The following is a 26,077-nucleotide window of genomic DNA, read 5'->3' as shown; positions in this document are numbered from 1 at the left end:
CTTTCTTCCGGAGCTGATTCACAGACCACACGTTTACAGGGAAGAACTTAAATAAAATCAAAGCTTAAAGAAAAAAGCATATCATAAAGAATGCCCCTTTTCACCTCACAAATGTTAGCGTCCTTACAATTTCAGAGGTTAGTTTTTAATTTTGGAGTATTTGGTTCTGCAAATATTGCAGAACCAGTGGAGGTTCTACCAGTGAAGGCTTCAAGCTGATCTGGGGAAAGTGCTGGGGAGCTGTCTGGCAAGGTGGGATGGGCAAAATCAGGCTGCTGCCTTCCCAAACAGTGCTGCACTCTGTTGGGTGAGACTTTTCAATGTCAGTGTCTCAAACTCATGTAAGATGGAGTTGATGCAGCTTATATGAATGTGCTTATGAGTGTGCAGCCCAGGCAGTGCTACCTGCCAGACAACTCTAACTGCTGCCATTTGGCTGTGTTTTTCTCTGTCGGAGGACAACAGTGCACAGAGCAGGTGCTTTCCTGTGTAAAAAATGTTTTAATAGCCTTTCTCTTCCCCCTCACCAGGAATTTAAACTTCCTTGTGCCGTGTTGTTAGTCATTTACAACACCTTAAACAAAGCCTGACCTGAGATCTGAGCTGTGCAAGTCATAGCCAGCTGCTAACTGGCCTGAGGATGGCAGTGCACTGGGATTGCCATCAGCCATCCTGCGGAGTGGGCTGAAGGCAGCAAAGTGTCAAGCAGACCCAGAAAAAGGTGTGGAGAGCAGTGAATCAGAGCCATAACATCACACACGGAGCAGAGCTGGCAGTGAATGTGTGCTTCAGTGCTTTGTCTTGCCCTTTACTCCTTCTGCTGCACCTCCATGAGGGCCTTTCACTGCCAAATGTTTTTGACCTTTTCATTTTTCCTCACCATTTATCTTCTCACCAGCTGCATTTCTGCAGCTGCCCACACTGCCTGCAGCAAGTGGAACAGGACTTAGTGGGCACGATGGCAAGGGGTTGATGGTTGGACTAGATGATCTTAGAGGTCTTTTGCAAACTTAATGACTCTAAATGGAAACTGTGAAAACACACGGGGGCTCCTGGAGGTTGGATGGGCTGTCCAGAGGGCTCCCGGAACACCAGCTCCCACTGTGTGCCCATATGCAGTGACACCAAGCCTGGGCCACCCATCAGACATTGGTAGCAGTCCTGGGGAGCCTGGCAACACCAGCATGTCCTGGTGCAATGTAAAGCCATAGCCTGGCACTGTGATTCATGCAAATATGTCTGAGTCAGCTGCACTTTCCCTTTCACACGATGTTTCCTCTGTTCCTCACTTTTGGGCTTGTAAACTCTTTGGCGTGGCACTCATACCTCTTTACATCTGTGCAAAACTTTAGGGCTTGGATGTGTAAACAGTAATAAAGCTGAGGGCCACCCCAATGCTTGTAGGCTGGGGTGTGGGATGACTGACTGGTGCCGGTTACAGCAGTAATAAACAGTTCCCCTATCTCTGGATGACTTTATGTTTACCATCTCCACCTTACTTGGAAGGGTGATGGAAAATCCACCTGATGGGGCTGTGGGAAGAGCACCATGTGTCCGAATGGTTGTGTGGGGATACGCAAAAACACCTCTAGCTTGAAAGAGCCCCAGTTTCAGCTCCTAGTTTGTTTATATTTAACTTCGTAGATCTCAGCCATGTGTTTTGGTAGTCTAACTGGTGGTAATATACCAGTCCAACTGGATTGTGTCAAGTTGTTCTGTTCACATTAAACAATCTTTCTTCATGGTTTGAGAAGAAAAAGGCACAAAATTACAGATGTTTGCATGCTGTAACAAAATGCTGTGTATGTAAAGAGGTGCTCGTGCTGCTCGGGAAGTTTGTAGAGTACATCTTAGTGATGCTGAGAAGCCTCGATAACTACCACTTGGGATGAAGAATGGTGTGAATGGAGATATTCAGAGTGAAAATTCAAAGGAAAGTCGGCAGCGTAGCAGGCTAAAGGCACACACAAGCAGCAAATCTGTGCTTTTAATTGACAGCGGCGCTTATTTCACCTTCTCTATCGGACCCCTCCGCCGTTCCGAGTTCTTTCTTCCCATTCTGACGAGGGCTCGGGACTAGTGTTCGGGGGACGACCCTCCTCGCGTCCCCAGACGCAGCAGATGTGGCAAAAACCCTCTCTTTGTTCGGGCCGCGGGGGGGGGCGGAATGGCCCTGTGGTGCCCCAGGGGGCGGCTCCGGGGGACGAAGGTGGGGGCCGGCGGGAGGGAGGGAGGAGTGCCGCGGGGCGGGGCGCAGCGCCGAGAGGAGCCGCCCCCCCTCTCCGCCCTCCCGCTCCGCTCCGCGCCCGCCGACGGTGCCGGTGCCGGTGGCGGTGCCGCCCGCTCCCGCCGCCCCCTGCCCGGAGCGGGCCGGCCCGGCGGCACCATGGCCGGGCAGGAGTGGGATTGGTTCCAGCGCGAGGAGCTGATCGGGCACATCAGCGACATCCGAGTGCAGAACCTCCAAGGTAAACAAACACCCCCGAGACCCCTCCCACGCCGCCCCGCTCCTCTTCCTCCTCGTCTCCGTTTCCCCCCCCCCCCCCGTCTTTCCCCGTGCTCGGGACTCCGCAGCCCACCCCACGGCCGCCGGCTGCGGGAAGGAGGAGGGGGCCACCGGCTTCTCGCGGCGAGGGTGCGGGGCCCGGCGTGTGGAAGGGGAGCAAACTTTCCCCGGAGCGCTGCGGCCGCCCCGCGGGCCTGGGGGGGCTCGGAGGGGCGCGGCCGAGCCCGGCCCCACCGCACCTGAGGGGCCGTCGAGGAACGGGCTCCGCGCTCCGGCTGCCCTCGCTGCCGAGCAGGCGGTGCCGGGCTCGCCCTGCCTCGCCGCTAACGGGAGCTTCGGCTTCCGCGGGTGGGATGAAAGCCGGGGGCAGAGCGGAGGAGCAGCCGGGGCCGCGCAGACCCTGTTGGGTCCCCGCAGCCGGAGGGGAAGGTGGCGGCTGTCCCGGCGTACGGTTGAATAAACGTGGGCAGAGCTCTGGGATAAGTCATCTCCGACATACTCTCCTGTTCTGCCACAGGCTGTGCTGGCGGAAAGGATGCAAATACCCGGGCTTGGATGCTGTTGGTATCAGTCCCTCCAAAGTTATCTTTGCCCCTCACCAGCAAACTCTTTGTGATTAGCAGAAACCGATGGGAGAATTAAAGGCGTCTTTGGTTTATAGGCATGGGAGAACTCTCAGATTGGTGTGTTACATCAAACATAGTCAACAGCTGGCATTATGCTGCCATGCGTCTTCATGTCCCATAGAAATAATAGACTTGAATTATAGGTCATTATCTCTTCCTGTTTCTGCATAATGACATTAGAGCTCTGTCTTCTGGCGGAGGCAGTGCAGTTGTTGGAAATTAGTTTTTGGTTGGATTTGACATGGAGTATGTATAATTTATCAGGGGAAAAAAAAAAAAAAAAAGACCCAAATTAGCCATTCTTTCAGCTCTGCAGCTAAATGTGGATAGGGTCTGACCTGCATCTTTATAACTACTGAAATACTGATTTCCAGTTGCTGGGGCTGGCAATTCTGGGTTGAAATCCCCTTGGGTTTTGACAGTCTTTCCTTGTAATATAATCCTACATTTCTGACTCATGGTTCTGTCTCTTTTGATTCTCTGTGTTAGCATGGATGCCCTGCATTTGATATCTTGCGGTCATCTCTAGTGATTAAAATAGGTTTAAACCTTAACTCGTTGCAATTTGGAGAGTGAACAGAAATCTGTTCTTAAAACAAATAATGAAGAAAAAAAAAATCAAACCTGCCATGTTTTTCCCATTGCCTCTCCAGTCGTTTATGTAAGAAGGAGTTAAACTCGTTTTCCTCTCTGGAACTTATACATTTATACAGATGCACACAGCCATCTCTATAAGTCCTATAGTCCTGTAGGAGAAACGTCATCCTACAGGGCAAATTCCTTTGAATAACATTATGTTAATGAAAAGAACTCCTGTCCCCCTCTTACCATATAAGAGAAATTCCCAGAGATACTTTAGTTGACACTTTGCATGCAAAACTGAACAGGATTTTTAAAAAGTTGCCTATTGCGGGCTATTACAGTGTGAGAGAAAAGGCATTTGTTCTAGGGTTTGCTTCTCCAAAGCAAGTGATAATATATATCACTTACAGCAGATATGATTTGTAACACATAGCTCTCACATTAACTTCTAGAAATGGAAAATGTTACAGATGGTGAGTCTGATACTCGGGAGAGTGTGATTTTTGTCATGCTGGAGCCCAGTGGCAAAGCATGGTGCTTCTCTTCAGCATGCTTTCTTGTAAAATGGCAGCATATGCTTTATGTTCATATGTAGTAATTAAACTTTTTCATGCGTTGTAATTCAAAATGCATACTCCCAAAAAATACGATCTGAATCACCACAAATATTGTTGTCAGCTGCAGAATCAATAACAGTTTTGATGTGCTAGAAAATCATGAGTTTTGGATGAGAAGCCAGCTGGGGCTGGGGCAGTTTGCAGCAGCATTGCAGAGCTCCTGTGGGGCCACATGAGATGGCCAGAGCTTATGATTTGTCTTATTCCTGAATGCATCCTTTCAGTAGACGCTGTTGCATTTGTGGAGATGACTTACAGTCTCTGGGGATCCCTTGTTGTGTCAATAGACCCAAGATGTCTCCATGATGCACAGGGAGGATGTTGTAAGGGGAGGATGGCAGGCAGCAGCAAGATATTTCCAGATATAAACAGTACATGATAACACTGAGATATGTGCTGCAGGGATAGAAGCTGACCTCTGATCATCTCCTGCTGATGCAAGGATCTAGCCTAACAGGGGCTCTTTTAGGTCTACGAGGCAGATGGAGACATTTCTATCCCACTGTGCCTGAGCCATCCTCTCCAGTAGCTTGGTGGAAGAATCAAGGGGACAGTGGCAATGGCATGAGAGCAGTGCCAGCAGTACCTAGGAAGCCTACCCAGTATTCAAGTTTCTGCAGGCATCACACAACCATCTGCCATAGCAGTTTACCATATTCTTTCTGTCTCCTTTTTTGAAAGCTAGAAGTATTAATTTCTCTTGAAAAAATTTTCACCATGTCTTAGCTAAGCTGTAGTGCACTGCTAATTTGAAATGCTATCTGAAGACAGCATATGTGGTTTCAGTCTGCTGCGTGTTCCCTCTCCCTGTGATAGCTCCACAGAATGCTGCTGAAGGACTCAGGATGCCAGTTGCTGGGATATGCTGTAGTGGGGATGTTTTGCAGCATTACGATCCTGCTGAACTCAGGAGTGTCCTAGGTGTGTGTGCAGGGGGGCACAAGTAGCCTCAGAGCTATATATTTTGTCATAAAACAGGTTGCTGAGAGTATAGCATGGATGTTTTTCTCAGCTTTTTTTCACAGGAAAGCCAAAATTAACAGTAGTGAAATTTGCTAAACTGAGTGGACGTAGAGGGAAGAAAAGTTGTTTGTGTAATTGGAGTTATGGCTGGATGTTTAGCCGTGGGCATATGCTGATGGTCTTTTTCCATCATGAACTCAGATTTTCAGGTTTGTTTTGTTTTGTTTTTTGCTGTTTCTTTGCAGTGAAGGAAGTGGTAGTTCTGACCTGTCACAGGTAAGTGATGCTAAATTCAGAGCATCTCTTCCATTTTGAACAGAGGTAATTTCACAGAACAAAGTGGCAATCTGATGGAGAAGAGGTGAATATAAAGAGGGAGTAAGTGCCAGGTGTGGTGATATTCAAACTGGACTCCTCGCTCCAGCTCTGTTTGGCTTGCTAAATGCATGTAATAAACTGATACTCTTTACCCCTTTGTTCTGTTTGTATGTTCTCCATAGTGAATTTCTCCACATACTGAGAGAGAAAAAATGGAAAGTCTGCGCAGAATGTAGGAGTGCATCATCAAGCAGTGGAATGCTCAATAATTAATTTCCTGCCAGGAGATGGGCTTTTTCTTTCTTTCTTTCTTTCATTACACCACCAGTGGGAACATTTTGTTACAACACAAGAATATTTTAAAAATCTTCCTTATTGGAAGCTTGATTTAGGATCATCAAAAATATACTCGCTTATGTGGTGAATTGTGCTCACTGGAAAGAGGTAACATCCTCAGTAAGGATTATTTTCTTTTAGATGATGTTTTGGTCCTAAATTCAGTACTTTTCAATTGTCCAAATGTATATATAATCACATTACTTTCCTTATATTCCTTGGAATGAAGTATGTAGAGGTGAATACTTGTATAGTCAGAAGTTTTTCTTATCTCTGAAAAATGAGTACTGTTATCACCATTTAAAAATAGCTGTGATTTGAATGCTCAATACAAGTGCCCAACTCATAGCAGTAACTCTCTTTATGAGTGAACGTATCTCTTTCTCTTCTTTTGGAGGCTTGTGCACCTCCAATGGACATCAGAAGGCAAATGCTCATGGTCAGGAATTCCTGAATATTTTTTTCTCTCTGTATTTTTCTTTATGTATGAAGCATAATGATCATGACCATTACACTTAACTACAGAGAGTGTTGTGTTGTTTTTTTTGTTTTATTTTATTTTTGCTTACAAGATATCAGCAGCATTTAACCTGTTTGCTATAGTTTGAAACCCATGGCAATTTTATAAATGGAAGGAAATGTTTTATTTTTAAATGAATCTGTTTGTTCGGACAAAACTAAGGTGTTGTAGCTGTTCATTGCTTTAACTCTTCTGTAACTTGACCTCATATTCAGCAGTATTTAATTCTGCTTGTAGACATGTTACTTTCAGTGGAGTTCCTTGTAGATTGAGGTGACTTTTGTAGAAATAAAACTGCCCAGAGAACCTTAGATGAAGGAAGATCAACAAAGTGATGTTATTCTGTATACAAGTTCAATAGACCTGGGAGTTATAAATGCAAAGCCCCAAAATGCAGATTCAGATCCAAGTATAAGAAACTAAAGTTAACGCTGGAAACAAAATCATTCTGATGGAGATGGCTTCTGTAATGGCACTTTCATGGCATTCAGTGTTTGTCAGCAATGACAAGTCCTCCTTGACAGCAAGGAGGACTCCCTTCTCTGAATGCGGGCACACTTGCAATGAAATAAAAGAGCAGTGAGAGGTAAGAGAAAGCACAGATTGCATGTTTCAGTGTGCAGTTTTAACAAGGTCAGTGCTAATTTCTCTAACAAATTAAAGGTCTGGGTTCTCTGCCCCATTGCACACATGAAGTTACGTCAAATTCAAATCATGCCCAAAGCTCTACAGTCAAACGAACCCATGCATTAGCACTTCATCATAAGAGACACTGTTCTTGTTTGGCCTCCAAGCACAGACCTGACTGGAGGCAGGGGGCTGGTGCTTTCACACACCACCACATCATCTCTTCCCTCTTTCCTGCCTTGGTGAGCTGCTACTCAGCACAAAGTGTTACCCAGGACAGCTGATCACATCTCTGACCCTAACAAGTTGAATGGCATTAGTTTAAAAATACAGTACTCAAAATACTGTATTCAAATTAATGCTGATTTAAAAATACTACATGCTTCTCATAGCTTCTCCTGTTTATTTTTTCTTTTGTCCACTAAGCTTGGACAGAAATTCAAATAATTTTCTTTCTCCAAGCTAATTTCAAGGTTATGTCACTTGTATCCTGACATGTTTATAGCATTTACTTAGAAAATATTTCAAATGAATGATGTTTCCTTTTTTTTGTTTGAAAGGTTGCTTTCTATTGGACTAAAACAACCTTGGGTATTTTAACTTGTCACTGTCCATGTAAGGCACTATTTTCTTCTGTACTGTTTAAATTTGTTGTTTTTGCAGAATAATTGCTAAGGGCATATGCCTAAAGGAGAAGAGCCAAATTTTACCTCTATTTCCATGCAGAAGTAAAAAAAATAAAAATAAAAAATCTCAAAATGATGTAGTCATGGGAAGAAATCAGCAGATAAGGAGTTGCATCTCTGTCAGTGCTGGTGTGGTGAAGGCTATCACAGCACTTTTTAAGAAATAACCATCTTTTTCTCTAAATATCTTTACCTACTGCTCTATTTTTATTTCTCCCCACCCATTTAAGTGCAGGGACTGTAGGTGGAGGATTGTGGGATGGATTTTACTTCATTGTAATTGCTGCATGTTCTGTGCAAATAACTGAGCCATGTTTTATCCTCAGTTTGAGGCTTCATAGCCACAAACACAAATTGAAATTTACATCTTCTAAGGAGGCTCATGGTAGCAACAGCCTACGTGTCTCCAGAACAAATACCTGCAGACATGTGACCTGCAAACAGAATTTATATATTAGTAAAACCAGAAATCCCATTGAATCCGAAAAGATGTTATCAAAGATACTTAAAAGATAACTCTCTTCTCTGTACCAATTACTCAATTTGACAGCATGATTCAAGAATTAATTGTTAAAATAAATTACTTGGAGGGATTCTGTTAATTATTTCCACTAATTCTGACATATGAAATAAGTATCTTTTGTACTGCAGTATCTTGAAATTTACTCCTGATGTGTATCAGTGTAATTCAGACTCAGTGAGTCTATTAACTATGAGTTACTTTGTTTTTTATACCTTTTGTGTTATTATCTTCCACTATTCTTAGTCAGAGATGAAATCTTTCTTGATCAGTGTTGTTGATTTGCTTCATTATGGCAATCAGTTTTCATGTTTTTATGTTTTCAAAATAGAATTCCAGTTATTGCTTACTAAATAATGTTCCACAGAACTAATTTCAAATAGAAATATTTATATGCCAGCCTTTTTTTTTTTTTTAATGCATGTATCCCACTGGATTTTCTTCCTCTCCTAATTAGTGCTGGTGATGAGTGCATTTTTTTCAAGTCCCCAGCAGGAAGTCTGTGCTCCTGGGCAGTGCCCATGACCAGGGGCGTGACTGGTGCTCTGTGAGTCAGACTGACCCGCTCTCTCAGTGCATCTCTGATAATGCTGCATACTCTGATAATGCATACAGTGAGTCCACACTGAGCATTCTGAGGTCAGGGATGCTTTACGGAATGCTCCAGTTAGATCAGATCACAGCACAGGCTTTTTAAGCATGGGGACAAACCTTATCTGATGGCAATAAATCATACCTGTGTGTACTGAAAATTTGTGATTTTCAGAGCAGGTGAACTTCTGACTTTTCTATATTTTATATTTGCATTGGAGACTTTGTATTGCTTGTGAAACAAATCTCAAGTGTCCAATTAGCCTTCATCATGGTGGATGCCATAGTGCCCTGTCTCATTCAGTGGGACTCACAGTGGGAGAATAGGTTCTCCATGCTTTAGCCATGCATAAGGGAAGCTTAGGTTTAGGTCTTGCACCCCTGATTCTCCTCAACCGGTGCTGAAGTAGCTCAGATGGTTTCTGTTCATTGTTTCTTCCAGCCTGTTTTCTCTGTTTCCTTCAAGAAATTCAAATGAACAGTGCAGTAGATACCTTGATAGTCAGTCCTTTATGTGTTATTTCTATGTTGTGAGACATGTTCTGCTCCGTCGATTCTACCTCTTTGACAAGGCCCTCAGTAGGCCTTGGTACAAGTGACTTCAGCAGCTAACATTTAGAATCACTGGGGAAATATTTTTGGTCCCTATCCTTGTTCTCCGGTTCCATGTTGTGCAGGGGACTTCTCATCCCTGATGATTAATGCTGCTGAACAACGTTTAGTTCCCATTGCTCACAATTTTATTATTTTTAATTCTAAAGATCTCCCTGGAGACAGGACAAGGCATGATTTAAAGTTACAAGGACTCATACATTCTTTCATTTCTGCTTATTATAAAGTAAAAGTTTCAAAGGGATGTAATGCTAGTTAAAAAAAAACAAAACACAAAACAACTTCTACTCAACCATCTTTTAGAAGTTAATGTAATTATTGACCTTGGCTGAAAGAAGACAGAGATAGTTTAAGCTGCATTTCTTCTCTTGAAAGTAGGTCTTTTTGATGTACTCAATGTTGGCCTTTCAAAACTTTAAAACATTGCCTGTTTATTAGAAGGATCAAAAAAGAATAGGATATTTAATTGTTTTCAGAAACCTTAAGAGGAAGCACCTTGTTTTGGTCACTAAGACTAAGCAGTTACATAAAACCCTTCACCCATAATGCTGCAGTTGACAGTATCACTCATCATGTGGTTATTTAAGAATTTGGAGGTCACAGCGATGTGCCTTCCCTGAAGTCAGGAACTGGTGGTGACTCTGGACATCACAGGAGAAGGGCAGGGTGTGCTTCACCATGGTCCTGGGAATGACCAGGGGGCTGTTCTCAGTTGATGAGAGATCTCCTGTAGCCACTGAGGTGTGGAGAGCTGGTACTCATGCGTCTCTCTCCAGGCTGATTTCAAAGTAATTAATAGCCAGTTATATTCAGGTTTTGTTTCAACCAGTCAGTTCTTGAGTGCCTTTCAAGTCCTTAACTTTAATTTGCTGGGGCTGTCTAAACATTGCCCACAGCTGGTTCTAGAGCAGTTTTTTTTTTCATGCATCTTTAGTCCTTCATTTTTATGCACAGAATGATGAAAGCCATCTGCAGAGGTGGTCTGGATGCCTACAGCAAGCTCTGATGAGACCTCCATGTTGCATCACTCAAGCCAGCAGACAGCTTTGTCATTCAGGCTTTTAATTATGAACCAAATGTTCACTTGACCTCTCATACTCTCATTTCACCAATGAACCAAATCTTAGGGCAGTGACCAACAACAGAGCTGCTGCAGTTTGGGCTCTGTGAGCAGGAGTTTCCGCTCATTTCATTTATTACACTAATGATGAGTTTTGGAACCCAAACCCTGTGGAGTTAAGCACAGCATAATGTGCTAACATGGTGTCCATGTGACAGAAAGGTTCGCAGGGCTGCCCACTTCATTTTGCCTCAGCAGTCCTGCTGGGTGTGTGTTTCTGCATGTTGCATTCCTAGAGATGGATAGCACTGCTGCAGAGGTGGGAGTAACATTCAGGAATCATTGTTTTACAGAGAGGATCACAGCTTGAGTTCTTGTACTCAGATGGTATTGATGCCTATAGGCTTTTTTCCCTACTGCTTTGTATTTGTCTTGACTAAAACTGAAATGTGCCCTTAATACGTACTAACAAGGAATTATTTTTATTTCTTTGGTAGTTCTATCTCATGTTTTTGATGTAATTGTCTGACTGGCTTCCCTGTTTCTGGGTTGGAGAACAAAGGCACATGAAAGCCAGAGGACTTATTTCAAAGTATATGAACATGGAAAGCTTTGGTGAAGCAGGCTTTGAGTCTTGGTCTTTTCTCTCCAGGATGCCTATTGTAATGATCTGACCAGTTTCCTTCTTTTACACCTTCTTTGCCTTTCCTTCACCATCTGACAGCAATACATAATGTCACCCAACCATTTGTCTGAATTGTAACCAGTACATTATCTTTAGTGAAATTGTGCAATTCACCATCATGATTCTACTTACCCAGCTCTCCTCCCACCACGTGGTGTTGCCCAATATGGCAGCAGGTGCTTTGCTTCTGGGTTTGCTCATGCTTGTTGTGTTCTCTCCAACGCGCCTGATGGAGGGTCAGGACTAACTGAGTGCAAGCAGACATCGTTTTGGCTTGGCTCATGTTTTTATAGTGTAAATAGAATAAAATGCTTGTGAAATGGAATCAGCATGCTTTATTCTACTCCATCCTATCTGGAAAGATGTATTTATAGTAATCTTATGTTGACATCTTTCTGAGTTTCTATTTTATCATTTTCAGGTAAACTTTTCCTCCAAATGCTCTGGAATTACCTCAGTCAACATCTGAGGTAGCTGTGTTCCCTTGACCTCTTCATACTGTACTTCCAGTTCCCTCAGTTTATTCCGGGAGTTCTGTTTGCTTTGTTTTGAGAGTGTGTTGCTAGAAAGGAGATAAAGTGAAGCTGGGGAAGGAAGGAAACTTGTCACTAGAAGCCAGAAGAATATCCTTCATGGTGAACATCTCCAGGAATTATAATTTCTTTTTCTTGAGGAATGTATGCTAATAAAAGTTTTCCGTTTGCATGCATAAATGAATCAGATCAAATTTTATCCCAGGCTGAACTTACTGTGACTCTGTACTTGTAATTTCAGTTCTTAGAAACATCCAAATGTTTTTTCAACAGAGAACAGTGCTGTATCTACTGGCAGGAAAATGTGTCTCCCTTGTGCTGGGGTCTGAAAGAGCTCAGGAATGGGTAGAGAGAAAGACCAAGGGAGAGTTTGCTTAGGGCATGCATGAGATCTTAATCTTGCCTGTGGAGACAGATCTGTCGAAAGATGTCTGTTTGCCCTGGATGATTACAAGTGTATGTTCTGTAAGAGGAAGGAAGAAATGAGAGAGTTAACAGAAAATTAGAAATAGGAGAGCAATCAAAATTGTTTTTTCTTTCTGTAAAGGTCAGAGAAGGATGAGACAATTAAGTGCCTCACCTTGAAATGTGGTTTATAATGGCTTATAATGTGATACCTGAGAGAGTAAGCTGCCTTGACTCGAAGCCAGTTGAAGCTGGCGTCCTGTGGAGTTGCAGCTTGATAAATAAGCCATTCTGATCTGCTTCAGGAAGATTTCTTTTCTTCTTTGTTTTCTTTTCCCAGTTTCTCAGGCTCTTTGATTTTCATCTGGTGATCTACATCTAGGCTTGGCTTCATGGAGAGAAGAGGGGAAAGCATTACTCTATAGTCTCATGACTGTTAGAGACAAGTTATTAATATATAAGCAAACAAACGACAGGTGTTTTGCTGAGACCTTTCCCCCCTACTTTTTCAATCTATCCTCCCACTGCAGCATGAGAAGTGTTGGGACCTGGCCACTTCTGAAGTCTTCCTGAGCAGGGCTTCTCCTGTGCTGCCTGCCCACTGCACACCAGTGCTACTGTGATCAGCATGTGCGTAGGAGCTGATCCATTGCTAAAGGCTTCTTTGGGAACCCCAAAGAACAATAATATCCTGTTGACTAGGATTTTACTATTTATATCCATCAGCTGAGCAGCCGCCTCCTCTGCTTGCTCCCTGGTTACCAGTGTGTAAATCTGTCTTTGTACCATGTTGTTTGCTGCATAGGTGACAAAACAATCTTTAATTTCAAGAGGAATTTGTTTGAGGTATTTAGAAAGGCAAATGCGTGGATGAAAAAGGCTGATGCTTTTTTTGCTTTGTTAACCTGTTAGTGCTTTGGACATCAAAACCTGTAGGAAACTAACCTAAAAATAAGAGATATCACTAAAAAACAGTACAGTATCAGAATCCCTGATAGGTATGTCTGTGGAGAAGTGCTGGCATATACCTTTCAGATTAAAAACCAAACCCTGCCACCCACGTACTCTCCCAGCAGTTCATTCCTTTATCTTCCTCTTGCCCACCCACCTTTCTTTTCCCCTTTTCTGCAGTAGATTTTCAATCTACTTGAATAGAAAATATGTTATCTTCTTCCAGAAAAACCCTTCTTCTGCTTTGAAACAGGAAAAATACATCAAATTTTGACTGGTATTTTCTAGGCACCTTTTTTAAAAGGTGAACCTTTTAACAGAGGCTGCACAATTTACTTAAAAGAAAGAAAATACAGTCAAATCTGTGGGAGTCTGCTAGAGTGAAGTGGAAGGAAAGTAATTATCTAACTGGGAGTTCTTTCTAAAGGTTTTAGAGGCTCCTATCAGAAACAAAATTGTGTTAATAATGGGACTTAGAATTGGCATCAAGTCCAGTTGCTTTGGCTCTGAAATGGATAATGCCCATTTGGGGAGTAGAAGGTTAAACCTGATCTGAATGCTCCTAGTTTAAGGTAATTTTAAGCTCTGTGAATGTGGATTGTGTAGTTTCTAAGTTCTGCTTTGGTACTATCCAATATGCAGCTCTATGGACATGTCTTCCAGAGTCCAGGCCTTCTTTGAAGACCTCACTGGTATACCAGTCAGGGAAACACCATTAAGCTCTTAGCCTGTTCCTTCTCTTCTGCACCTTAGGAATATGGTGGCTCTGTGCAGCTCCCCTTCCCTGTGCTAGTACTCACCACTGCTGCATTCTGAGGTTTTCTAATGCATGTATGTGCTCTTGTAAAACCACTGCAAGCAAAATACAGAACATGTTCAACAGTTAAGAGCAAACTGGGAATACTTGAAGAAACTAGTATGTTTTCTGAAACAATTTTCTAAGTTGTAGTGAAAGCTTTGTGCATGTAGAAAATTTGGAGTATTTTTTATACCATCTGGATACCTAAGCTAGAACAACAAATCATTTGTGACATAATGACGACAACATATGATACTGTGTTCTTGTTACCTGTGTCTCATTAATGTGAAAGCAACATGGATTTTCCTGCAAAATGTTGATTCACCATCTGTGCTAGTATTCTTTGTATGGAGTTAAAGACTGCCCTTTGTGTTACAGTTGTAATGGACCCATTCTGTTCTTAATGATTCATCTCTCTTGAACCAAAGGAGGAGGTCACAGAAGAAAATAAAACTACACAAAACTGTGCTTACAGCTAGTGATTATTTACCTTACTTCCTATGTGGGAGCTGTTAAAATTAATTAAGGGTGGAACTCACAAGATTAAGGAATGTTCTTCTGTTGCCATCATTTTCCCTTTCCCATATTTTGCCTTTAATTTGCTTATTTGGGTTGTAAACTCCTGGTCTTGGGAAAACTGAATTCTATGTATGCCCTTGTAGATGTCAAAACCTAAACTGCTGAGTTTGTAAAGAACAGTAACATTGCCAGAACTGAAATGGCATTGGTGGGAGTTGCACATGGACTAGTTTACAGCTTTGTTTGAATCATGTTGCTCCAATTCTGAAGTAGCTAATTGATTGTTTACTTTCAGAACCAGGAATTAGCATTTTGAGTCTAGCCTTAAGCTGGGGAGTCCTCAGCTTCATTGCATTTCTCTACTAACTACTGAACTGTCTTCATTGGTGGGCCCATTACATTTACTGATCATTAGCTAAAATTTTTATACAGAAGATGTTGCAAAGCAGTTTCTCTCTTTAATGTGATTTGAAGTACTCAAAGAGTGTTTTACTTGCTGTGAAACTTTATTTCTCTATAATGTAACTGATAGCTTCATTTACGCTGCTGAGTTTCACAAGACAACACTGATGGTTTCCAGATGAAATATGTCTAAACCAGGACTCTTTTCCCTCTTCCTGTTTTATTCACATCCATAGAGTCCTTTTGCTTTTTCATATTCTTGACCCTGAGAAGTAAATGGAACATCTTGAAGAAAATAAGTATATAATCAGTAAAAATTTAATCTGATCCACTGTCTTCATGAAGGGAGAATGATTTGGCACTGTACAGTTAAGGCACAGATTCTGTTTTCTTGCTCTTCCAGAAATATACAGAAGTATATTTCAAACTTACTGGAGATGAACTGCTTTATGGAAGATATTAATTTACATTTTATTAACGAATTTTTAAGGTAATTTTGATGCATCAGTAAATAATACCAGAAGGGAAGGATAGGGCTTTAAAAAAAAGGTTCATTCTGATGCACTCTACCCCTTTTCACAACACATCAAATGAGACTTCTAAGGAAGCAGTAGGGGAAGATGGTTACAACAGTTTATCAAGAATGTTGCTTCAGAGTTTCCAGAAGGGCTGGGATGTGAGAAGCTGGTGGAGCAGAAAGGGAACAGATACTTGCTTTAGAGGCAAGTTTATCTCTCAAGACTCAGAGAGCAACTCTGACTGGATAATGTAACAAATTAGAAACACCAATAGAGAAGCCTCCCTTAGGTCCTTGAAGTTAACTTCTGCTGGGGTCAAACAATGAAGAAACAACAGTGGGTAGGGGGTGCTTGCTAGGATGTTATCAGAGAATTGGCTGCAGTAGCATATTTTGCAGCTAGAGAATGTGAATAGAAGGGACTTGTTGGTAGATAAAAGCCTACAGTTTTTGCCTACTGGGATGAGAATATTCAAGGATGTTCAATGGGGACAGGAAATGAGAAAGTATCTTGATGCTTTGTTCATGACTTATATTCACCAAATTATGCAGATATACAAACCTCTGTAATTGTATAAACTGTTATGCTTGCCTTTGTCCTCCCTTTCTGTCACATTAATATCCTTGACTGCAACAGGGATCTGATCTTGCACCCACTGAATTTTTTGCCTCTGAGCTCAGTTGAACTAAATAAGGCTGCTGCAGTTGAGGAGCCACTCTATTCTACTGATCTCATGAGCACAGAGCTTGTGACATACAAAGGCTCAGGGCACACAGTAAGTCCTCCATGGGCCACAATATAACAGCAATCATTTATAAATAAATGTACCTGTTTACAGTCCAAAAACTGCAGTATGCAGGAATACATACCAAAATTAGGTCCAGACACTTAGATCAGCCTGATGTCCTTGGTTGGCATGTTGTCAGGTGGGCAACAACACATCTGCAGCAGGGCTGATAATGGAAGCCCCTACATGAATGTTACTACAGCTTTCTGTGTGCATCTGCCTAATTGCACTGTTATGGCTTTTGAACTACTCAGAAGAGCAATTAGCAAGTCCAAAAGGTCTTGCCTTAAGGCTCTCACAAGCCATGAATTATACATTTAATTCTGTATCCTGCCTTCCATTTCTCTAACACACTCTTTCAGATGCTTGCAGAATGTTTTATTTTTTCTCTTTACATAAAAATTTAATAGCCTAGTGCTCAGAGTAGGGGTATGGGAAAGCCTTTTCATCATCTCTCCACAACATACAACTTCTGTATTTTTAAGGTCCTGTTTAGGACAAAAAACATTTGTTGCCAGGCCATAATATCTTAAGGCTATTGAGTACCTTCACTGATGAAAGTCTTCAGAGCAATAGTAGCTGGGCAGTCAGCAGTAACAGCTGCTGCCTGCCTGATGCTATTAAAACACAGATTTGAATTTATTTATTGTGCCACAGAGCAGTGAACCTGGCCACAGCCACCATGATATGATGTAGTTAACAAAAAATAAAATGTGTATATTATAAGAATACACTCTAAGTGAAACCGAATTAACTTTCCTGAAAGTTAACAAACTAAACCACTCTGGATGCCAGCATGGTGTTCCTCTGCAGAACGAAGGTAGCTCTGCTTTAGCTTTCTTTGGCTGAATTTAAACTGAACAAAGAATGCTTTTTCCAGGTGGGGAGTACTTCTGTTGATGTTTTTCTGGAGATGAGCTCCTAACAGTTGGCATTGCCCATCTAAAACCAACCAAACTCACAGCAGAGGAAGTGGGAGCCTGGCAACCAGTGATTTCCCCTGCCTGGAGGCCAGCAGTGCACTAGCTGGAGCATTACCAGCTGGAAAGGGCCAAGGTAGTCACCTGGAATCAAGCTGATAATGCACCAGGACTCATGTCTTTGGAGCTGGGCTGAGCCCCGGGGCAGTGACTGGAGGCTGTTGCCAGGAGATGCTGGCAGAGAACCCTTGTGGCTGGGAAGACCCCAGTGGTGGAACTGAAGCTATGTGTCTGTAATCCTGGTTCTTGCTTTTGTTATTGCCTTGAGGTACTGAAGAGGAGCTACGTGGCTCCTCTAAACATAGGCTAGGAAAGAAATAGAAGAGTATTTCCCTGTGTTTCTGTCTCAGCAAGAAAGTTACTGAGGGATGCCTGAGCTCTGCTTAATGACAATGGTGCTCATTAAGGGCTGTGTCTGTGTGTAGGGGTATAGTTACTGTGCAATTGACAAGGCAGTGAGATTTACCTTAATGTGCTTTTTCCCTAGAAGCTATCTATTAGTCTTCTCTGGACTTGGGGATGCTCCAGAGAAACCTCCTGTTCTCTAAAAATTGCTGGGTATCCCTACATTGCCTTATGGCTACACCATACCTGTTAGCCTGGTGATCCATGCTACACAATTATTCTTCCAACCTCACAAAGTGCTGTCCCAGTTCAGTGCTGTGCCAGGACGCATGGGATAGGAAATAGCTTTCACTGCTGTCTCACAGGGTACCCAAGGAGACCTGCATACCTACGAGGAGCTGCTTGCACCCCAGATCAGCCATGTGTGACACAGACCCACCTACACTACTGATGGTAATTTTGGGCAGCATCAGCTGTGTGGTAATTTGCTCCCAGGGCCAATGACTTTGCTGCTGGGGGTTCTCTGCAGATGCTGGCTCTGCATGTGGGTGGAGGAACTTGCAGATCCAGTGCCCACGCTAGCAAAATTATATCAGCTGTGTTTCCAGTACTGGTATTCCTCTGCTTTTTTTTTCCTCTCTGCACTGCACGTTGTTTAGTTACGAAAGTGAATTATAAACTGAGGCTGCTCTCTGACTTCTGGTAAATGCAGAATTTAATTGTTAGGGTGATAAATATTTGAACAGTGAGGTTGCTGCTGTGTTATAAGCTAGGCAAGGTTTGTAGGGAGAGGTAATGTCTTTTATTAGGCTGAATGATAAGTTGCTCTGTTGTTTTTCCAGCTTCTGCTTGTTGACCTAATAACAGCTACTATCTCACTTCAGACTTCTTTTTGTGGCGTGCTTATCTGTGTAATAGGAATCAATGAAGTTAGCCTGTTGGATTGCTCACGTTTCCAGACTGCAAACTATGAAACAAACAAATACATTCAAGTTTAATTTGTATAAATCTGAATTATGTATTGTTACCTTGCGTATGTTGTTCTTCCATTTGTTAAAGTTGAAGAAGAAAAATGTTATTTCACTTACATGTGAAAATCTTTGGAAAATACAATATGGCTTTGATACCGTGACTACAAATAAATATAATTACAGCATTAATTGACAGAACTACAGTTGGAGTATCACAGTCAGGACCTGCACTGACTAGCAAAGCCAGTGTGATTGCAAAATGTAGATTTTTGGTCTTGATAGGTAGCAAACAGATGGATTAAATTAAACCATAGACAGGAGAGTGGTGTCTACTGATGCTGCCGTAAGCTAAGTTTTCTGGTGCCTGAGCAAAGTTGCAGAGAAGTGTTTTGTGACAAAAAGCAACATATAAAATGTGCCTATGCAGTCTGCAGTCTCGTTAGCATTCAGTATATAATGCATCCAAACAAGAGGTTTCATTGCTTCAAATGTAAATACTGCAAATCACACTGACATTTTCCCTGGCTCAATTGGCTGTGCAGGGCAAGGTCTTGTTGGAGCTCAGCTACCTGGATTTCCCTGTGCAGGGCAAAACTGGACGTATTTCATGAGGGAAGTGGTGAGGTCAGGGAGGTAAGGACATCCCTCAGCCTCACCGGGCTGCAGGCCTTGTGACAGGAGCAGCATGGCATTGAATTCACCTTTCCTGCTCCTGTCGAGGCCAGGAGAGCTGCCAAAGTGGAAATGTGCCTGAGTTGACTGGAATGAGATTCAATTTACTAATGAGAGAGTCACACTTGGGAGTGCTTCGGTGTAAACAGCAGGAGGGTTGTTTGGACAGCTCACTGGGAAACTATTTTGGCAAGCATTGCCTTGATGTAAATGCAGTCTACTTGTATCTGCTGTCACTGTAACTGCTTGTCTGACATGCCTGGAAGATCCCTTGTGTTATCTTCATACCCATTTAAGCTTTTTTTTATTACTGCAACTTTTCATGGCAAGCACCTTGGAGCTGTGGTGCTTTCCAGTGGCTGGGTGTGATTTCTGTAGCTTACTGCCCTGGCTCAGGAGACCTCCAGGTCTCTCTGAAACATAGTCTTCATGGACAGTGTTTCTCCATTTCAGTTCCAAGCTGTCTAGGAGTTGGATGTCCTAGGCTAGTCATCTAGACTTCCTGTGATTTTTCACAAAATAGTTCTGCAGATACATTAAATAGACAAACCAACCAGGTTTTAAAGCATACCTATTGCTATTCTCCTGGCTGTGTTACCATCCTTTAGAATCATACCAATATGGGCCTTGAGTTGAAAGTTGCTGTTTTCAACGTGAATGAGAGTGAGTGGAAGCCATGTCCCTTGCTTGCCATTGCTGCTTGACTGCCAGTTAGCTTGGACTCTTGTCCTTGTCATGTCAGGTCACATGGAGCCCGTCTCACCTGATGGCTGGCTGTAAAATGGAGTTCTCTTCTTTTTCTCAAATTGCCTTGCACACAAAGAAGTGATTTTCCCCGTCCTCGCCTTACATCTTGAGAATGAGGAGAGGCAGAGGTTGCTCTGATTTCTTTTTGGCAAAGTCAGCAAACACTAAAAGCCTTTTCTGCCAAGTGAGAGCTGCTCTGCTCGTGGGGAGCTCATGGTCCTGTCATCCCATGCTTTTACACCACACACACTGGTAGAGCAAGTCACAGGGCAGAATGTTATCTGCTATGCCTCCTTCATTTTAAATGCTGTCCTGTTTAGGCACCATCACAATTTATTTTTATTTCACTTTGCCAGCATAAACTCCTTTCCTTTTTTTCCTGTGGTGTTTATAGAATGTTGTGGTCCTATTGATCACATGAGGTCCTTGCTCGTTGCATCTGCCTTGGAAACCTCCAGATTTACCCATTTACATTCTCCTGGCTTCAGGCTGACGTGACTGGCATGAGCTGGTTCTCACCGCTGTTACTCTGAATTCAACCATCCCTGCTTGTCTGCTTTTGAGTTCCTTGTTCACTTTCCTGATGCAGGTTGAATATCAAGCACTTATGTACAGGTAAAACTGTATTTGTTAGTGTTGAAGCAGTTGGGTTAATGCTGAACTTCTCTCAGAGGGGAGCAGGGCAATTGAGTGAAAAAGTCTTGAGTATGGTTGGAGTGTTCATCTCTGGGACAAGAGAAAATTCTCTGACTTCTTTGGCAGAGATTCATTGGTGTTCACATTGAAAGTCCAGAAAACATTTTCCTGTGGAAAAAAACAACCAACTCTATCAAATCTGTTTCCTTTAATTCAAAAATAAGTTGCCAGGTGACTTTAATTTTTTTGGTCTTTTTTCCCTTTTTTTTAAAAAAAAAAAAAAAAAAACTTTTCCCATTTGTTTTTTTCTTCCCCATTTCACCAGGCTGAAAACATAAAATGTCACTGAAAAAAATCTTAACAAAATCAGACACATGGCTCCTGCATACATATCCCTGAAGAACTCATTGGTTTTTTTAGTGAAGCATGAAAGCATGGAGCAGGAGCCAGATTCTAGTCCTTCCTCTGAAAAAAAATCTTTCCCAATTCAAAGAGAGAATTTACTTATACAGAGCTTAATTATTACTCAAAAGTAACTTCATTTTAGTGATACTAGAATACTTTAAACTGCTGTTCAGTAGTATTACAAAAAACAAACAAAAAAAACCAACAGTGGAACGCACAAACAACACCCACTCAGCAAAGATGCTGTTCTCAAGAACAGCCTGCCTGTGTTCTCTTTTACCTCTACCATAGCGTGACATGCCACCTTGTATGTCTAAACCATGCTGAACGTGTCTGGAAGCAGACTGGAAGTGCTTCAGGGTAGCGGCTTCCTGTGTGTGTAGCTATGCAGTCTGGATCAGGCACCTTTTTATTTTCAGCTCTGTTAATAATTAACCTTCAGCCTGTAATAACTATCCAGCATAATGATAACCACACCACTGGCTCTTATCCACAAAGTTATTAGGTACACAATAGCAAATCCATGTTACTGTTTGAGCTGATGTCTGTGAAAGTGAGTGAATGTTAAATTGTCAAAATTTGAGGCACTTTCCAGTATCTTTTCCCACATTCTATTACTTTCTAGACAGATCTCAGTTCATCTGTATTTTGATCTGTTACACCAGCCCTAGAGAGCTTTCTTCTTGCAGAGACTTCATTAAAGCTCTTGAGCACACAATGTGGCTATGCTGTAATGTTTGCATTAGTGATGGTGCTTTTTCATGTTAAACTGGTTTGACCATGAACTGCATGAGATTAAGTCCAAATCTGTTTTATCTGGATGGCTATTTCCTACTTCATGTTACGTGAAGGCGGTTAAGCAAAGCAGCAGTTGGACTTCTGTGTTTTCAATCAGTCTTTCTTTCAGATTCTTTGAGGTATGTAACACGCAGCCAGGCAGCAGGCATCTGTAATGCTGCCGATCACCAGTGCTATGGCAGCTCACGTAGGAAACATTAGTAAGAGGCACAGAATTTATCATCTGCTGTAAACATCAGCTGCTCATTCTTGCTTCTTTTACCCTCACTGCATTCCCTCAACTGATTGCCATGAGAGCTGAAATGCTGGCGCATAAAACTCATCTGCAGAGCTGCCCGCTTGAGATTCCTCCTGGCTGCTAAAACTGAGCAAGGAGAAACTTCTCACTGCATATCAAAGGCAGCTACACAGACAGGGAAAGCAGAGCACAAAAGTCTTCTTTCCACCTAGCTGCTGTTTGGCTGGAGCAGTGCAGAGACCCAGTGAGACTCTGGGTCTCACTTTGCAGATGGTCTATCCTGAGTCTGCTAAGCAGCCAATTTATGGCCTCTCTGTAAGTGCATGTGTGAAGGAAGGGGGAAAGCCAAGCTGTTTTTAATCTCATGTTTCTAAGCAACCAGGTAATTCTCTGCAGCCTATTCCCTAAGGGAAATTCCTCTTTCCCTGCACCTCTGCTCAGCTGGTGCAGGGGATGCTTCCTCTGCTTTCTCCTGCTCCTGGGGGTCTTGCTGCAGTCAAATCAGAGGAGCTTTTCATTGTTTTTCCAAATGTCGGGGGAGAGAGCAAGGAAACAAAAAGCCTTGTTCAGAGTAGCCACGCACTACATGTAGTAGGTAAAGGGAGGCAAAGGAGTGTTTACTGCAAGATTGGGGATTGTTAAACGATACACTTTTTATTAATAAAGTTTGCTGAACTTGAGATTTTAGAGGTAAGAGTTGGAGAAATTAGAGAGCAATTGAAATCTCTCAGCTTCTCTATCATTCACAGAATGGAGGTGCCCAGTTAGAGCTCCAGAATAGTAATTACCAGATATATTAAAGACCCTTCTTTAAGGAAGCCACATGGACCATACACAAGCAATTGGACTACAGGGGCCTAAGTCTGCTCAGCCCCACTAGTAAAGATTCTGAGTCTGATGAACATTTAGGTCTGGTCCAGTCTGCTGACTGTCCAGATAAACACATGGTAAACCGCACTGCATGGAGGCTTTACCAATTTGACCAAATGTTGAGAGCCAAATTCTTTAGAATAAGTCTACAAGCCTGATGTATATAATAGGCATGTGCTTTCACAGAGTGGAGTGTGGGAAGAGGTTAACTCTGATAATATAATTTCACTCTGTGTTATGAATTGCAGTCTGTGGGAAGGGTACTTGTGAGAGAGCTGAGGTGCTGACCAGGCAGAGGGCTTATCCAGTGCACTTCCTCACTGACCTCGTGAAAACCATGGAAGTCACACTTCAGTAGTGCCAAAGAGGTTTTTCCTTTTATCACCCTAACACTTCACTGTTTTGCCTGCTTGTAGCAACCCTAGACACCAGTGATCAGCTTTCCTGCCTGTGGTGCAGTCTATGTGGAGTTGCCTTGTGCAGTGATGGGCAGCAAGGGCTTCATGGAGCTGACTGACTGTTGTTTCAAGGCAGGGAACATTGTCAGGTTAGATTACATGAAATTGTCAGGAAATCTTCCAGCAAAGTCATTTTACACTTGATCTAGGTACATTTATCTGTTCTCAGGTAGTGTAGCAGTGTACACGTCACAGGGAGATTCAATTCACAGGCTTTCACTCCAAGTCTGCTTATGTAATTAATGTCAGTGTAGCAGGTCTATGCCATTACGTGAAGGTATGTGGAGTTAGCAAGGGGTGGTGTCTGGCTGAGGGCTGGCAGTGTGTCTAGTAATAGTAACACAATTAATTTCTTCTCTTCTCACACCTTTTTGATGATCTGTCCATGGGCAAAGAGAAAGATTAATGGTCAGGAAGTGCCTGAGAAGACAGAAGGATTAAAGCTTTTGTAATTTTGGGAATATGGTAGAAATAGTCTAGCTGTCACCACCAAAGTTGCATATGAGGTAACTGTTTTGTTCAGACTGTCTCTTCTCAGCACCAACATTGGGTTTCATCTGTTCTTAAATTAGCGTTAATTATGTATCATTATTTTTTTAAAACAGGAAAATGCAGCTGAAAGCAATTACTCCTAATTGCTGATTTGTGTATGTACACCCAAAATGGAGATCTCTTGATCCTAAACCCAGTTTCAGCTTCAGTCACTCCATGTGTTTCTACCATCATTTTTAATTCAAGTTTGGATTGCATGCTAGTGATTATTTTAGTGGTTTCTCTGAAAGCTACCAAATCTTTTCCTACATGTACTGTGATCTTTTTGAAAGAGTGACCTTGTTAACAAGGCCAGAGTAAAGAGAAGATGTTTGGTTTTGGAAGTAAGACTAAAGTGACCATTGTTCACGTAAGGAATAACTCAATTCTTGGAATCTGTGCTTAAATAGGCACTTGAAGTTCTGCTGGATATTGATTTCATATCTGAATGCTGGCATTGTTTTTCACTAAGCTAAAGAACAAAGGAATTACTGGTCTTCAGTTAATAAGTTGATGGTACTGTTCAATGCTGACCCCTACATTCCTATGTCTCAATTGTTTGGGGCTTCAAAAATGTAATTCAGAGATATCATGGCTTCTCATTCTATCTGAGTATTTTAAGCCTTTCCTGTCTAGGAACGATTCAAAGCTGTCAAATCCTGCCAGTGGAAAATGACCTTTTTGATACTTGCAGACACAGTCTGGATAAGTAGATTGCTAGGTGGGTTGAAAACTGACAGGATCACTTCTGACTGGACTCCAGGACACCAAAGGATTGATAATGATCTGGTATCAACTAGTGAGCAGAGCTCCCAGTGCATGATGTGAGGTGCCATGTTGCTTGACATTTTCATTGGAAAACTGGTGAAGTCACTATGTGCATTCTACAAATTAAGTGAAGAAAGTGATATGGCTGGTAGGAGAGCCTGAATCCAGAGGAATAAACAGATGGAGTAGGCAAACTTGAATCTGTGGACATTGGTAAGAAAAACGCTAACATTCTGTATCTTGTACAGAATAACTCCTTGCATTGGTAGAGGATGGGAAGTGACTGGTTGATCTGTAGCCCTGCTGATAAGGATGTGGGTGTTAGAGTGGATGCCAAATGACAACAGTAGATCCAGAAGTTGCAAAAAACTCAGCAGTGCACCCTGACTGCAAATAACACAAATCCTCTACCACACTACATTCTCAATGGATCCTGGCCTGCAGAATATAGGAAAAAATTGTGCCTTGCTACCTGTAATGGTGAGGCAGCAGCTGGGATGCTGTATCCAGTTGTGGGGCCCCTGGGTCAAGAGGGACATGGAGAAGGTCCAGTCCAGTGAAAGACTATAAAGATGGTAAGGTTACTAGAGCACATCTTGGGAAAAGACATTGTGGAGTACAAACTTGTTTAGTTTGGGAGGTGTGAGCTAAGGAAAGAATTGAGTACCTCAAGAAATCTTGTTAATATCTGAAGTGCAAGTACAGAGAGCCAGGCTCCTCCCAGCAGTGCCAAACAATGCAACACAGCAACCTGGATGCTTGGCTGAGCATTGGGAAGACCTTTCTCACCTGGAGACTGGACCCACATGTAAATGTCTCTCAAGAGAGGCCGCAAGAATTCTCTCTCTGGAAATCTTGAAGGCTTGGCAAGCTGCAGTCTCATGTTGGCAATAATCCTGCTCTGAGCAGGAGGTTCGGCCAGGGACTTCCATAGGTCCCTTCTCTCTAGCGTGCCTGTGAGTGAATGAGAGGAGTGATGTGATGTGCATTTGTGTAGTTTATGTTTTCAAATTGCTGCTCTTGAATCCTGCCTCTTCACAGTTCCAAAGGAGACCTGAGAAAATATTAATAAGCAAAGGCAGGGAAAATGTTACTGTGTAATTACCAGTTGCTAAAACAATGGCTTTTCTTTGTCTAAAATGGCTCAGCTTTTTAAAAGAGCTTGTGGAGGAAATGCAAGTGATTTTTATGACACCTAACCTTACTTATGTAACAGTTCTGCCCACACTGTTTTGAAGAAATGCAGTGCTGCAAGTGCTCAGGATTTTGTTTCCAGAGACAAAGAACTGCACATCTTCACCATGCTCTCACCCCTGTCTGACCTCTGGGCTGCCATTCCCACACCTGGCAAATCCTCACTGCAGTGTGGTCTTGGAGATTCACCTTGGAGAGTATTGGTTGTGACTGATGCTGAAAGGCTGCATCCTAAAGCAGTGAGGTTTCACTGGTTAGTGGGAGGCAGAGGCTCTTCCGTGATCTGTCTTCAGTTCAGATT

General features: G+C 42.5%; 1 protein-coding gene and 1 long non-coding RNA gene across 2 annotated transcripts in view; one reads left to right on the top strand and one right to left on the bottom strand.

The window, feature by feature from the left end:
• Positions 1 to 2,072: 2,072 nt before the first annotated feature.
• The window catches only part of CLMN (calmin), a 66,385-nt gene continuing 42,380 nt past the window's right edge, over positions 2,073 to 26,077 (top strand). The window contains exon 1 of the mRNA XM_031593042.2: positions 2,073 to 2,468. Within this exon, the coding sequence (XP_031448902.2) occupies positions 2,168 to 2,468 (301 nt within the window). The 5' untranslated portion in view covers positions 2,073 to 2,167. The remainder of the gene's footprint in view (positions 2,469 to 26,077) is intronic.
• LOC149917910 (uncharacterized) lies at positions 11,594 to 16,318 on the bottom strand. Its single transcript, XR_016467338.1, has 4 exons — positions 16,246 to 16,318; positions 13,939 to 13,990; positions 12,400 to 12,575; positions 11,594 to 12,245 (listed from the first exon to the last, which is right to left on the bottom strand). It is a non-coding gene; the product is annotated as an uncharacterized LOC149917910 (long non-coding RNA).

The sequence above is a fragment of the Phasianus colchicus genome, chromosome 5 (assembly GCF_987193195.1).
Source record: "Phasianus colchicus chromosome 5, bPhaCol1.hap1.1, whole genome shotgun sequence".
In the NCBI taxonomy this organism is placed as follows: domain Eukaryota; kingdom Metazoa; phylum Chordata; class Aves; order Galliformes; family Phasianidae; genus Phasianus; species Phasianus colchicus.
This window is presented reverse-complemented; position numbering and strand designations above follow the sequence as displayed.